Source organism: Haliaeetus leucocephalus, unplaced genomic scaffold (assembly GCF_000737465.1).
Source record: "Haliaeetus leucocephalus isolate CR32 unplaced genomic scaffold, Haliaeetus_leucocephalus-4.0 Scaffold696, whole genome shotgun sequence".
NCBI classification, from domain to species: domain Eukaryota; kingdom Metazoa; phylum Chordata; class Aves; order Accipitriformes; family Accipitridae; genus Haliaeetus; species Haliaeetus leucocephalus.
In genome coordinates, this window is record NW_010973132.1 from 1915738 (window position 1) to 1931693 (window position 15956).

At 42.5% G+C, this 15956-nt stretch overlaps 1 protein-coding gene across 2 annotated transcripts in view; it reads right to left on the bottom strand.

The window, feature by feature from the left end:
* ITPKA (inositol-trisphosphate 3-kinase A) overlaps positions 1-15956 on the bottom strand; it is a 38874-nt gene that overhangs the window by 22666 nt on the left and 252 nt on the right. For both annotated transcript variants that reach the window (XM_010580075.1, XM_010580074.1), the window contains exon 1: positions 15497-15956. This exon is cut by the window's right edge and continues 252 nt beyond it. In XM_010580075.1, coding sequence (XP_010578377.1) covers positions 15497-15937 — 441 coding nt within the window. In that variant the 5' untranslated portion in view covers positions 15938-15956. The remainder of the gene's footprint in view (positions 1-15496) is intronic.

A 15956-nucleotide genomic window follows, 5' to 3' on the forward strand; every position in this document is an offset into this window, starting at 1 on the left:
TCGCAGCTTGTGCTCTGCTCTGCAAGACACTGGTTCTCTAACAGGATGGAGCTCTGCCACCTGTCCCTACCGAACACAGGAAAACTGAACCAAAGAGGTTCTGCCCCTACCAGGGTTCTGCCAGAATATCAGTCTTGCTGGAAACTGAAATGTTATTATCCAAGAAGTAAATGGAACGTTCCTCACTATAGGAAAGTTGACTCACTTTCAGAGCCCAGACATTTGAGATTTATCCAGGCTGTCCATCACCCAGAACAATTTTGTGGTAAATCAAACTCACTTTCACAGATGGTGTGGCAGAAGGAAAGAAATCTTTCTTAACCTCCAAAACAACTGCAGTTTAAGTCTTTGGAAACTTCTTATGCCACAGTTTGGCAATTTGAGAATTCTCTGCCCATCCTCCATTTATTCTCCACTTGTCACAGGTCACTGATTGACATTACCAGTCATGAGAAAGGGACATCTAGAAAGACAACACTCTTCAGATGAAGAAATGAGCCCAACATCCTATTAGGTAGGGCACAGAATTACCAGTTCCAAACAGGATGAATATTTGGGAATATTTGAAACCCAAACACATCCACACTTCTCTATACAGAGACCAATAAACAGGTTCAGTCTAAAACATAAGCACAATTTGTTAAGGCACAAACGCGTGATTTGTGAACTGTGTATGACCTCAAATTCAAATGTACTATGACAAGTGCCAATCCATTTAAATCAGGTGTAGTTTCTGCATAACATCAAGAGAGACCATGTTCTGGCAACAAGCCAGGAAATAACTTCAAGAAGCTAATCTGCCCTGAGTGAACTCCAGGCACTTGGGAAGGAAGCTGAGCATGCGCTTCATCTTATTTGCTAAGGTGGTGCAGACTGTTACCTAGACACATAGCTCTATCCTAACTGCCCAACAGTTCAGGGCTAGGCTCACCACCAGTTTAACAGCCCAGTGATTCAGTGGCCACAGGAGAATGTCCAGTCTGAACAGATAAAGAGAAATGAAGGAAATTTTAATGCTTATCCTTTATTACACTTCCACATTCACCACAAACCACTATCATCAGACAGAAACTGCAAAATTGTCTTCTATTAACTGGTCAAAGACTCCTCTCCTCCTATCCCTATCAGCTTGGGTTAGTGAATGCTTGTTGAAAGCTTACCATGCTTCCAAGGTATCCTCATGTAAGGGCCCCAGAAGCTGTATCCCACATAACTTTGAGATTCTGCCTGAAAGGAATGTAACACTGTAACAGTGGAAGACTATGGTGCTATAATTAATTTTTTTCCTGTAGGAAAGGATAAGAAGCACAAGGACAGAGCTAAGGTTGCTGTAAGAACCTACTGGTTATCCATGATGATTGTGCTCCATTTTGATCACTATTCCATGAAAGTTTTGGCAAACTGGAGGAAAGTTCAGTGACGAATAACAAATAGCGTATCACTGAGGCCGAAAGAATTGTGTTTGTTTATCCCAAGAGGACCAAGCATGGCAACGGTCTTCTAATACACAAGTTTTCATAACTATAAGAGCAGTCAATTGCTCTCCATGTCCACTGGGAAGGACAAGAATAAATGGTTTTAATTTGCAACAAAACCAGAACATTCAGGTGAGATATCACAAAAGGGCTTTCCAGGGCTATCAGTGAATTTTCAAACAGGCTTGACAAATGCCTGTAAAACTGTGGTCTAGCTCAGTCAGAGGACACCTGCCACCAAGATAGAACTGGGCTGATCTCAGTGTCAATGAGCTGTGGTACTTTTAAAGGAGTTCTAGTCACAAGCACCAAGCTGGTTCATCATCAGTGGTCTAAAGATACTCATCTCCTGCAGGACAGTGAAGAAAGTTACATGATCCCTTTCTGTGCTTTATTTCCATCTCCTAAAAAGTAGTAAAACATTCATTTAAACAATTAAGTCCCTCACACCAACACTTGTCTGCAGATCAGGATTTCTGAAATTACTGTACACATGCATGTACATATACACATACATATAAAGAGATTACTTACAGATATTTATTTTTAAGATGTACTTACATAACTTTTTTCCTTCCTACCATGATAATTCAGCTTCTAACATCCTAAATTTGAATTTGCTCCAGTTCCTACAATTGCAGGCTGTAAGAGCTCCACTTCAGAACACTGTTGAACACTAAGTAATTAACGTTTGTAAACTAAATTAAAGGCACTCAAATAAGGCATTCAAGTACTCAAATAAACAGCAATATAGTGTTAAGTGGAAAGGATTATTAGAGTTTAAAAATTTGTCATGTAAAAAACGGATCAGACATACACTAGTAACAGTTTGCCATCTGCTCTTCTAACCTATCACAAGACAAGGTCCAGTACTCCGCCTCTTCTCCTTTGTCTCCTCCAAACTCACACCTCCATTTTCCTCTAAAGAAGCGTAAGCAGTTACTGCCTCACCTATCATGTATGCCACTGTTCAAATACGGCCCACCCTTTGCAATGGAATGCAAGTGTCAACATGCGATAGGCACTGTTATTTAGCAGGGTGTGGTATTTACCTAGGGGAAAGCCGCATCCTTCAGCAACCACTTTAATAACTCTGAGCTTTAACATAGTAACTGTGAGATTATTCCAAACCACTGTGTTGAAAGGATTTAAAACAAAACAAAAACAAAAAACCAACACACAATCGAAACACCACCAAAAAAACTCCACAAACAAAAAAAATCCCACACAAACAAGAAACACACTCCTATTTGGGTTAGCATCAGAACAAAACAAGTGAGGCCAGTGTCCCAGATAGGATGGAAGCCCATAAATGGAACATGGCAATGATGGAGAAACCCAGAATTATATGGAAATGGAGACCCTTCACCTTCCCCCATAGCAGTGAGAGGGCCTTCAGGTTATGAGGCAGCTGTTTGTTTTTGGAGCAAACCTAAGATCAGAGAAATGCTTCCTGCCCCAAGTCAGCACTAGGAACTATGTAAGGAATCTGGAGAAAAGATGACTTCTCCCTTGAGCAAAACTACAGGATCAAAAGAGAATTTCTGTTAACAGAACACCACAAGAAAGGCAAGTTGAATTCCTCCTCCGTATCAGGAGCAGGTAGTCCCAGCAGACAAGGGATTATTTAAGATTTTAATTTCCATAATGTAGCCTTAAGAAAGAGAGTCAAATTCAGACCTTACATAAGCAGGAGTGACTCAACGAAAGACTGAAACTGAAACAAGGCATCTGCCTTCCTGAAGAGTTGTGGGTGTTTGAACAATAGTGAATGTGTTATACAGAGTAGGTTTCCTCTACCCTGAAGGTAAACAAATGTGTTTACAATCAAGGTCCTGGAGATCCCACCTTTTTAGAAGCACAAACATCAATTGCCAATTAAGACACAAACCCACCTAAAAATAAAATAAAATAAACAGGGTGTAGTTTATACAGAGACCATTTATCTACCAAAACTTTTATCTCACAGTAAAAGAGACCAAAAAAACCCATAAAACTTAAAAGAATCTCGCACTGTTGCCTCCTAGCAACAGAACTGCAAGCCACACTCCCGTATCTTGCACAACCACCTACACCAGCCTCCTGAAATATGGAACAAGCAGCAGCTTCTATGCCAGATTGGACATAGGTAACAGAAGCCAAGTGACCAACACCAATACACCAGGGCTCAGCAGATAAAGAAAAGACAGACATTTGAAATGTCATTTGCAGGTGGTTTCTGGCTTATGCTGCACATAGGGGAACAAGCCATGCACAGAAGTTACTTCACAAGCCAACACTGATTTTGCTTCCCTGTCTCCTCTTTTTCTTGAAGAATGCAATATAAAAAGAAAACTGGCAACTTGGCTACATTCATCCTACAGCCATCCCCTGTCCCAGACAGGATCGCTGCCTATACAATCAGAGGACTGAAAAGGCAGACTGGGATCAAGACACACAACTACAGCAATGGGAGAGGACATATTTCTAGAGATAATGCAGAAAATCCCAAGGGATAAACAGGGATGGGAAAAAGATCATTAGTTTTCTGTCACTCCAGTTTTAATATTGGAACGGGAAACGATGCTCAGGACATCAGCCAGTCCTGCTGCTGGAAAAAGACTTGGAGGCTGTTGGTGTAGTAATTAGCAAGCACAGGGCTGTTAGATAGCACAGGACTTCCGTCCTCCCTCGTCTCATTGCTGAAGTCGCATATCCTCTTTGGTCTTGCTATAAACTTTGGGAAAACAAGTCATGAAACTGTTACAGAGGCCTGATTAGTGCCCAGATTCATGCAGATTATCAGGCCAGAGAGAACTCCAGAGACTCAATTCTTCCTAACTTATTTAAAACATGGCTTCATTATTTTTTCTACCGAATGCCTTTGCTAGCCATGGTGGCATCATGAGCAAGTGATAGGCAAAAGCACCTGGAAGTCAGGAATCTCTACTTTAAAATCCTCTCATAGGATTTTCAACAGAATGGCAAGATCTATCCTGAAATTAATACCTTGGGATTTAATTGCTTACTCCTTCTGGGTTAGTACAAAGGCGGCAAAAAGTGTTCCTTATCTAAATTCCATAGAGCAAGACAATACAAACGGTATCCAATTATCAGCCCCAAATTCTGACACTCAGCATTTTGCACTACGAAAAGTGAAAGCTGGAGTGTAGGAAGGTTTCCTAGTTTCTTCAGATTACATTCTTTTCTGAACAAAGCTGACCCTTCGTGGAATCAGTGCTGCTGTTCCTACAGAAAGTGCATGGGTGGGAATGGCTGAGGAGGGAGCCCACAGTAAGCAGAGCTTATCATGATTAGAACATTCAGGTCAAGTGCACTTAGCCAACAACCCACTCAAACCCAGCAAAAGATAACAAACAGCCAATCTGCACACAGGAACACTGTTCACAGATTTTTATCCTTTCTATCACTGCTACCACGTCAGCATACAGCAATGGAGAAAAATACAGAGGCCACCTTTTAAGACTTGCTCTAGCTCTGCCTCTTTCAGAAGATCAGGGTCTCAAAACCCAGATTTCCTGTACAGCCTCTAAAGCACAAATGCACAAGAAGTCTTTCTGTTTCTGTGTGTCTCTTTTTCCTGAGAATTGCTCAAAGTTACTCACCTCAAAGAAGGGCAAAAACTGTTTGCTTCAGACTGAAAAATTCAAACTAAACTTCAGCCATTTCCAAGGCTAGAAAAAGATATATATTGATCCTATTACAAAATTTCTGATGAATCCTCTGAAAAGCTTTTTAACCTTGAGTTTTGAGGAAGGAGCCTGAAATTTGGCAAGAAGAGAGTTTTCAAAGCAGAAGTAGGCCATGGGAAGAGCAGAAGCCAACCTGACCAAATCTGGCAAACTGTAAGATCCTCAAGTTCATTTGCAGTAGACACTTTTTAGTCTTTAGAAGTTACCTTCTGTGGAGATTGCTGGGCACAGCCCACATAAGGGACTGATGGAGCTCAGCTGTGTGGGGTGTGCTCAGCCATCCCACTCTTCAGACACAGGCAAGCTTGAGGAGGCTCAGCTGTGCACGAGGCAGCTGTGACCTAGGTTTGCCCGATATAAGAGGGCCACCTCTCACTGGGCCTGAAAGAGCCTGTCCAAGTACAGCACTCCTTTGAGTGCCCTCTTCAACACAGGCACGTTAAACAGGCCAGCCAGCTCTAGCTTACTTTGCAGCACATGCTTTGGAAATGAAGGGAGGATGAGACATCATTGCCATGTGTCAGCGCCTTCCACTACTGGAACATGTTCAGATGCATAATGATGTTTGCACTGGAACTTTAATAATGTCTTAAATGCAAAACTGAGAACTCAAAAGTTAGAAATTTTCAGAATTAAAAGTTTTTGGTGCAAACTTAAGCTATCATCTTTATGGCAAAGCTAACCCTTTTCTGCAGAACTTATGATACAGTCTTTAATTATATAATAACATATTGTAGTTCCTATTCATTCAGTGTAAACAAACAATTCCCAATTCTATAAAAAGCAGGGGATTTTAATTCTGTCCTCACTGGCTTTACCATTTTTACTTCACTTCCTAGAAATCTACTGTAAACATAATTACTAAGTTGTGTGTGGTAGTTTTAAGACTGCCATTACTGCAGTAGTAGAGTGCTTTCCAAATTTTAATGAATGTTTTCACAATCTCTATTATGCAAACTGTTTTTTTCATATCTTATAGGGAAAATACTGAAGGAAAGATAGGCTAATATGAAAAGTACCCACTAATTTTGAAAGCCCAATCTGAGGTGTCAATTTTTGCTTTTCCTAATACCTAGTGTTATACAATACTGTAGAACAGCATAGAACAGCTCCCATTAACTTCGGTTGCAGGTACAAACGTTCAGCATTTCTGCTACTAAGACCCATACTCTCAAGTCAGTCAATAGGAGAATGAGAAAAATACAGTTAGTGGCTATGGTGGAAGTCTGCATAAATAATCTGCCTAGTCTCTCCAAGGGACACTGTGAAAGGCAAGCAGTTCTCCACATCAGCATTCAGCAGCTTTATATCTGGAAGTCAGTCTTTCTCTTCCTGTGATCTGCCTGATTGGCTGCATACCTATCTGTGAAGAAACAGAGGTCCTGCAACACATGGCATCAGTCACTATGGAACTGTAACTTGTCCTTTGAGTTGATCAGAAATATAAAACAGCTGCTTATTAGTTGACAGACATGCATTCTGTGCATCAAGTACTATACCTGCTCATAATTAAAGACTGTAGAACATTAATATACACACACCGCAATCACTGTAGTTCTTTTATTTCATATACTGTTCAATGATTGACTGAATGATGATTTCTTAATATAGTTGTCTCATGTTCTCCCGATGTGGTTTTTTTGAGAATACATTTTCCTTAGTTTTTAAAGCAATAGTCTGCTTGCCTATTAAGTTTTGATCTTCTGTCTAGTCTTTCCCCTCGCATTTCCAGTGGCATTTCCCAACCAGCCCCAATCACTCCCCCTCCTGTTAGCCTGTACGTAGCCTGTACCTGTCACAGCCCTCTTACCTCCCTCATCTTCAAAGTTTTGCTCTTAACTAGCCTGCGTTAGAATCACACAGCTTCCCGTTGCAATGTGCCTGCCCGTAAGACTGGTCATTTGAAAGCACAAGAGAAGACCACTACCTGTGCCACATGCCCAGGGGTTCTTTGAAGATTTTCAGCAGAGCTGGTGATTTCAGAGCATCTGAACACGTTCCAGTAGTGGAAGGCGCTGACACATGGCAATGATGTTTCATCCTCCCTTCATTTCCAAAGCATGTGCTGCAAAGTAAGCTAGAGCTGGCTGGCCTGTTTAACGTGCCTGTGTTGAAGAGGGCACTCAAAGGAGTGCTGTACTTGGACAGGCTCTTTCAGGCCCAGTGAGAGGTGGCCCTCTTATATCGGGCAAACCTAGGTCACAGCTGCCTCGTGCACAGCTGAGCCTCCTCAAGCTTGCCTGTGTCTGAAGAGTGGGATGGCTGAGCACACCCCACACAGCTGAGCTCCATCAGTCCCTTATGTGCACTACATACAGACCTTGACTAGCACCAGCACCTCAAAGGCAAGAAGTAGAAACCTACATTTGATTCAGCACTCCACCACAGGAAGCAAAGAAAGTATAGCACAGAAATAACATGCTGTCCACAGTGAACATCACTGAGGAGAACCACTGCAGTGTTCTGAACTATATGAAGCTGCTTGAAAAAAGCCAAGACACAAAGAAAGCTGTGTTTTCTGTAGCAGCTCAGAGTAGCAAAGGCAACTAAATCTAAGACCGGATCATTTTATGTCAGGACATGGCAGAGATCAGGGGACAGAATCAGACTAACAATGAACAATGATTTCCTACCATCACTGGAAAACAAAGGCATTCTCTTTCTCTGCAGTGTTCCACGTAATTTACCAAGAGGTATTACCCTCATCATATGAAAGTTGTATGAAGACTACAGTGGTTTGCACTCTCCTCTGATACATCACAAGTGAACTGTGCCATTGCCACTAGCTTTCTTACTCACACAGTTCTGCAAGATCCCAGCTTCCTGTTAAACAGGTAATCATTTAGTGCACTGATGAATCATACACAGTGCCAATTACACGCAGACATAACATGTATCTATACCTATTCTTTATCACCTGTAACCACACCTGTTATCAATGTGGCTCAAGCATGGATGAGGTCAGAAGGCTGATGAAGAATGGCAGGTTGAAGTTGAATGTGAGTAAAATAAAGGTGATATCAGCGGGCTGGGGTAAACAGTTTGAAGAGTTTGCATTCACTGCACCACCTTACTTGGGTATTTCAGCCTGTAGATAAGGAGTGTTCCTGGATTCTGGGTTAATGCCAAGCTCCCGCAAAGCAGTGTCTGTGTCATGCTTGCTATAGTCACCAACTGCCTTGGAGATTCTGTCCCAAGCTCTAAATCTGGATCATGCCAGGTCTACGATACTGCTTCAAATGAGCTGCAAATTGGTCTTTGGCTAACTTCTTCCCGAGCTTGCCAAGGAATAGAAGGTTTGGTAACAGGCAATAATAGTCAGGCCTGATAGGTTCAGGGTAGGTTTCTATAGCATCAGTCTCACACTTCCATGTTTTGGAATGTAAAGGAAAATTTCACCCCTTGTGGGAAGCTCAGTGTTTATCATACAAAAACCCACCCAAATGCTGCTGGCTATGTGTTATCCTAGAAAGCATTCTCCATTACTAACAAGAATGGATTAGTTAAGCAGTGGAAACAACATACCAATGTGTTTGCTAGTCTGACACTGGATGAACAGGTAGCCTTTCCCCTTTCCCTATGCTTTTGCTCAGAATGAACTGATGGAGACTAACACCTGCTTTTTTTTCTTGCTTTTTTTTTTCTTGCTTTTTTTTTTAAATGATATTTTTCCCCAGGTATGCTATGCTATGGGCAGACAATGCCATCTTGCCCAACTTATGAGCTTTTTAGAGGAAGCTCTGTTGGTAGAGAAGGTTGAGAAGAGCACTTAAAAATGCAATCTAAACCTACGCTATGCAAGATCCAAATTAACATGGACTGACAAGCCAATTCTTTCTGCCTCAGCCCCCTTTCTCTGCAAAAACTACACTGACAGAGAAGGTAGAAGAGAGACAGTGACTCAACTGGTGCTGTACATAAGACAAGATCACTTTTTCCTTCCAAGATGTGCAAGAATAATATTACCTTTTCTGCCATCACATTTTATAGATAATCACCACAAAATGCTGTATGATGATCCTTAGTTCTTCTCTCAGTCACTGCTAAACAAACCAACTATCTACCACATAAATATTATGTGCATTCTCAGCTTCCAGAAATATTAGTGGTATTAAATTGCATCACATTGTCAGCATTTAATCAAACTGATTCACTTTAACACATTCCATTTATAATAAACCTTAGATGTGATTTGAGAAGTTACTTTTGTCTATGTTAACTACCACACGTTCAATTAAAAAAATGTTGACCCTCCACAGACCAGTCTAATAGGGTCAGAATGTCAGAACCCAAAAGTATACAGATATGCACAATTTCCAAACTATTGCTCCAGCCACTATCCTTATTCCTTTTGAGACTGGCATGGGTTTTCACAAATAAATCTTCAACTCTGCTGAGTCAATGATAGCTCGAGAAAAATCTGCTTAGGTATGCCCTCTTTAAATATGAATGCATCACCCGATGGTGAGGAGTCGCTGTTACTTTCTTTCCCTCTTTCCAGATGTAATAAGAATTATAAGGAGGTTTGAACTGTAGAAGTGCACATATAGAGAAACTTCTGTTTCCAACAGGTCCATAAGAAAAAAATTATAATAGAGCTCTTTCAATTTTAAACTGTACACCCAAGCAACACGTCCTTTAACATAAGAAAAGTGAACACTATCAGATGGAAATTGACTCAAAAGAGAAAAATCCTGTAATCTCTTAAGTCACCATTTGAGATGTATCTAGGAACAGAAGCTCTTAACTGATAAGACATTTAATTGCCCCTCTCAACTGATTTGGTAAGAGCTAAATCATTTCCTACTAGACAAGAATCCACATTACTAATAAACAGTGACCACTAGAACTGATACTGTTGATGTTTCGACATACTCCACCACTTGAGTGTACAGTGGAGAAGCAGCCATCCTCAAACTGAGAGAAGGCTCCCAATTCAGAGTTTTCTTCCATGCCACACAGTTACTGGACATGTGGAATGTACTCCACTGCTGTTCACCTCATATTTGTTCAGTATACAACAGAAAGATTTCAGTATACAAGACTGTCATTATAAATCAGCATTTTTTTTAGAACCATGAAACATATTCCATTAAAAGTAGTTGTTCCATGAGCAGCAAATTAATGAAGCCTGGTTTCTACTGTCCTTCACCCTTATCAGAGTAACTACAGCTTGTCACTGTCCTCTATAAACTTGTGGCAAAAAAACTCCAATCCCTCTCATATTTACACACACACCACCCCTCAATTTCCTCACCTTCCTCCCCTGTTCCTCAGCTAGTGCCTTCCACATTCCCTAACCTCACCAGCTCATAACACTGTATGCTCTCTCCCATACTTCCTCCTAATTACCCTCAGGACAAGAGACTACCTGCTGCAGCTGGCTCTAGCACATAAGCACTAATCAACTAGCCAATACGCACATGCCAATTTGCTAGTTAACAAGCAAAACAGAAGACAACTGTTGAACTCATCTTGCACCTTCTCCCCCTGAGAAGAAAAGGTATGCACTTATTTTGGTTTCCTATCTTCCACCCAGAAGCTGACCTTTGTGGAACTTTAAAGAGCTCTTGAAGAAACTTGGAGATGTCTATGCCACTGACAAATTCAGCTAAAATCTACTAAAGCTGTTAAAATGGAATTGATAGAGTGATTACACAAGCTTTCTTTCCTTTGGAAAGTAGGCTAAAAACCCATTAACAGTCTTACTTATGTCATCCCTTCGTTCCCATTCTTCACTTAAAAATAACAATTCTATTCTACTCCATTAGCTTATGTAACCCACCCCTGAGCTGAAGTAGTTGAAACTTGCGGTCTGTATTTATTAAGTGTGTGTGCCCCTCTATATGTTTGTCCATTTTAAGGTGCTTGGTATTATGAAAAATAATGGCAAGACGATCAGTGAAACCAAATAAGCCTCACTAACAGCTATCCTCCAAAGTTTCTGGACTGGTATCACTGCAAGCAAGAACTGTATTGCCTTTTCTCTAGCAAGCTGTCAGCTGTTCTCATGGTTACAGATCTAGGAATTTGGAATGACAGGTCACAGTTATGAGAACAAGTAGATTTATTTGGCATGTTTCTATCTAGTAAATAACATTCTTTTATGAAGAGGACAAGAGGCTGCTGTACATTATCATGGTGATTATTGTCTGTGAAAACCACTTTTTAAAGTCTCTGTCCCAACAAAGAAGGTGCTAACCAGACTCACGTATTTCTTAAAATTGCTCACTCACAGAATGAAGACAAAAATATATAACTCTTTCACTCTCTCCATTACTATAAATGGACCACTGGTGCTTTCACTGCAAGATTCAACTGTGTATACACACTTCCCAGATGGCATGAAGCAAGGGTAGAAAAGCACGCTTCCCGTTTAAATGCAAGGGAAGGCAAGAATGTTAACGGTTGTCATAGAGTAAAATCTATTCTGTCAATTGGCTAGTTGAAAAATAACCAGTAATTTTTTATTAAGTTAACTGCCAAGATTTGTTAAGCTCCAGCTATGGCGTTATGCAAATTACATTAGCACAGCTATGCGCAATTGGTTTTCACAGAGCCACAAGTTCAGCTAACAGGACAGCAGCAGAACAGGCTTCTCTCACACTTCCAACTCTTCATTGCTGGACGGGTCTTCCTCTAGGAAAGCCAGGGAAGTCCAGTTTCCAAAGCCTCTGTTAATTATTGCAAAATTAAATGCGGAACTTGTGCAGAGGAACTGGAACACCACCCCACTGAGCTTCTCTCAAAGGTGGGCTTGCCTAGATGCAAACAAGAACAAGTGTTTTGTCCCTGCTGAGCCAGGCTGGGACCGTACTGTAATCATCAGTCACTGGCCCCAAGGTATTCACTCCCCCAACAGGGGCCCTAACACTCCAGGGGCATGCCCACATACTGCGCTCAGTAAGAAACAAAAATTTAACGCTGTCATGATGTGCCAATTCCTCCAACCCAGAATGCTCTGTGAAACACTTAACTGAATCACTCATCCTCTTGGAGAGCTCTCCGTTTGCCTAGTCAGCTGTCAGTGAGAACCATCCTTCGGGGGCACAGCTGGAGACAGCACTCCCAGGCTTACCATCCCAGGATTTAAGGCCTGATAACTCCACGGCGGCAAGCTCTGTACACAGAGGAAGGGCTCCAGAGTTTCCCGTCTCTCATACAGGCCTGCACAGGTAACTTGAGAGCCCACAATATTGCAAAGACCCAACTGGGTCTTGATTTCTGGGTCAACAGTAGAGAGGCCTCCAGCTGAGAGGCCTGGGAGGGCCTTCTTCAGCTTAGGTCTCAAGTTCCTGGGTCTGCAGATGGAAGCCTTGAAGCCCTGATAACAGGAACATTATCGGAACTTCTACTCCCGCAGTTGAAGACCTGGGCAAGTTTCCAAGGTCCCTGCTAGGCACTGGGGAGTCTGGTAAGCTTGACAGTCCAGCAGTCTTCTGAGCGCTGGTCTGAGCTTAGTCATAAGGTGCCAGGCTCCAAATTAATTTCTAACATTTCCAAAGAAAAGTCTAAGGAAATTCCAATACAAGGAAAATTTAAAAACGTCACCATTTCCCTCGAATCGGGAAACAGCAAGTTTGGCCCACCTCTGATTTCTGTTTCCTTCAGAAAAGTCTCTATCCTTTGTGTTCCACTCTGAGAACGAGCCTTCATCTATTAAAATACATACACTAAAACCAATAAATATGAACAAAATATGCCAATTTGCTCCTAAATAGCATCTTCAAAATATAAAATAATTCCTTGGGTTATCCTAAAATTTCTAGTTATTTTCACATGTACATGCCTGCCTTGAACCCAAAGCCTTCCATTCTAAAACACACTTATTCATCCTGCCTCAAGATGAATGAGTAGAAAGGACACATGCCGTAAAGCTGAACCCACAGAGGTTCAAAGCACAGGCTCCTACTTTGGCATGCTATGTACTCACTGCTTCACTACAGAAACAGTGTCTGTGAAGACCGGACAGCTGGCCATAGGGATTGCTAGTATCACAGCATTGTCCAGTACCAAAAGACATCAAACACAAGAACAAGGCTGTCCTGGTCACCTCCAAGTATCAGCAAGCACACAGTGCAGCCACTTGAGATGAAGGGCAGTGTGCCTGACCACCAGGAAAACAGCAGATTCCTGGGATTCAAGCTCTCGGTGGGTAATGGGGCAAGGAAAGGGAGGGACGAACTACCTGAGCACATATTAAGCAGGTGAAAGACTTGGCCCACTTAATTTATTAGGCAGTGTCATGAAGTTGGTGATACCTAGTTCTGCTGGTTTAGAGTCCTAGGTACCAGTCCCAGCTCTGGTTTGCCAACCGGCCACAGAAGTGATTACAAGATAAAGAACATCAGTCAGAATGCAGGCTCTTGGTGGGCAGTTTGCACCGTCTTCCTCTACACTGCAAGTATGGAAAAGTAACTCAGCCTTTAAAAACATAAAGTATTTTAGCAGTTGAGTGAATACTTACTTTACCAATGAGACATTAAAAAATCCTGCAGCTGCATTAAACTTGGGAAACCCACAAAAACTTTTTCAAAAATTGAATTCGCATAATACTATTAAAGTTTTGAATTTCCCACACACCTAAATGAATAGAAAATTCTCTTGGAGTTTAAAACATAATACAGCTATTTTTAGTTTGTCTATAAATCGTTGTTAAAGACCTTCTCCTTTACTTTTAATTACAAGAAAAGAAAATTTTAAAAGGTGACTAAAGCCTTTTCCAATTTTGCAGTGCCTAGAAACTTCATATAATTTCAAAGAAAGTAATACTACTCACATCCACTTATTCTGTATGGTTTAGATACATGCATGTCAGACTGTAGGGAAGGATATAGTTCTAATGAATGATTTAGGGCTCAATATTGTATACAATACCAATGACTTCAGAGATGCAAAAGCAAACCCTTAAAGGTAGCACAGTTTCTTGTCTGAAGAATTGGTTTTGCTTCATTCTATATTCACAGACAAGTTAACCAGATGCCACAATGCTATCTCAGCATTCTCCATATTACTGAAGTGTTATCACTAAATTCTTGTTCCCTATTAACCACGCAAACAGCCCACTGCAATAGCAGGGATATTGAGTCAAACAATCCAATAGCCCTTTTCCATCTTTAATTTCTATTCTTCTGCTACTTTCACAAAATGCCCACTAGCATAGCATGTATTTTAGAAAAGAAAGCAAAACAGTAGTAATTGTTTCCCCTACACACCAGATTCTCTCTCAGGATCAAAAGTACAAATTAAGTAGTATTATTATCGGTTTCTTGATATGCAATATCACAAAGTACAAAACCTCTTTATTTTTTCTCTTCCAAAACCAGGCCACAAGTTGATGCAAACAAAACCAATATTGCGCACAGCATTTTAGCTCCTGTACTATGTGTCCTCTAAAGTAGTAAACCCACAATTACCATGAGAAAAGTCCAGCTGGAGGTATCACCTACAAGTTGCATTACTTCTTGCTTATACATTTTTTCAAAACATATGTTCTGCTTGAAAACAATTCAGTGCCAATGAGCTGGCAGCAAAACAACAATTCAAGTTGTGATCTCAAATAAAGGTAGGAGGGGGAATTTGCTAAAGCAACATATTTCAGTTACAAAACCCCAAGAAGCATACTATAAGGAGTCAGGCAAATATATATTAAAGATCATGAAAAAACAACTAACTATATGCCTTTAAAACTGTACTTCATGGATGAAAGCTGCCAAATTACAGAGGGGATTTACTGAGAAGAATGTGTTACTGCCAGAATGGACAAAAGCATGCATTCTACCCATTCCAAGCTCCTCCCCATCTCCTGTCATGCTCACAGCAAGCAACAGCTCAAAAATTGACAACCACAGACTCCAGGATTGGAAGAGACAAAAAATACCTGCTGGTAAATGCCTGGAAAAATTTTATTTTGAAGATCTGATAAAGGAGACTGGAGAAAAAAAAAAGAAAAAGAAAAGAGCCACACACACAAAAAAACCAACCTACTTATGATCAAAAAACGTGCCCCCACATTCTTGGGACATCAAGCACAATTTCACTGAAGAAAGGAAACAGCGCACACCTGGCCGGGTTTTAGAAGAGCCGACGTGCAGCAGCAGCGTTTTGCAAACAGGCGCATCAACCTGTATACCGTATCGCACTGCTGCTGGCCCCACGGCAGGAGTTTGCCCGGAGTTTGCGTGGAGTTGGGTCACGGAAACCTCACTCCAAACGGGAGCGCCTGGTGACCCCGAGGCTCCCCGGGGGGGCACCCAGCAGGCCCGCCTGGCCGCCCCCCGGCCAAGCGCCCGCCGCCAGCTGGCGAACCGCCTCCCCCCGTCTCCCTACCTGGTTGGTGTCCTCGCCGTGCTCCAGGTGCACGATGCCCTGGCTCCTGCCCTCCGTGTCGCTCAGCACGTCGTCCTCCGAGTCCTCCAGGAGGGACGAGGAGCCGGTGGAGGAGAGCGAGGAGGTGGAAAGCCTGCGGGACTGCAGGTGCAGCGAGCTGTCCGTCCTCAGCCAGCCGCTCTCCGGGTGCGGCGGCTGCGCCTGGGGGCTGCCCTGCGCCTCCTCGCTCTCCTCGGCGGTGACGGTGAGCCGGGGGATGACGGGCGGCAGCACCCCGTTGGGGGGCCGGCAGCCCCTCTTCGCCGGGTCGGGCAGCTGCCGGGCGGCTGCGGCGGCGACGGCGGCGCAGCGAGCCTCGAAGAGGGAGCGGAGCTCCCCCACGCTCAGCCGCTTGGCCCGGCTGAGGTCCGGGCTGCTGTGCAGCCCGGCGCGGGGCTCCATGGCGGGGTCGGCGCCGGGC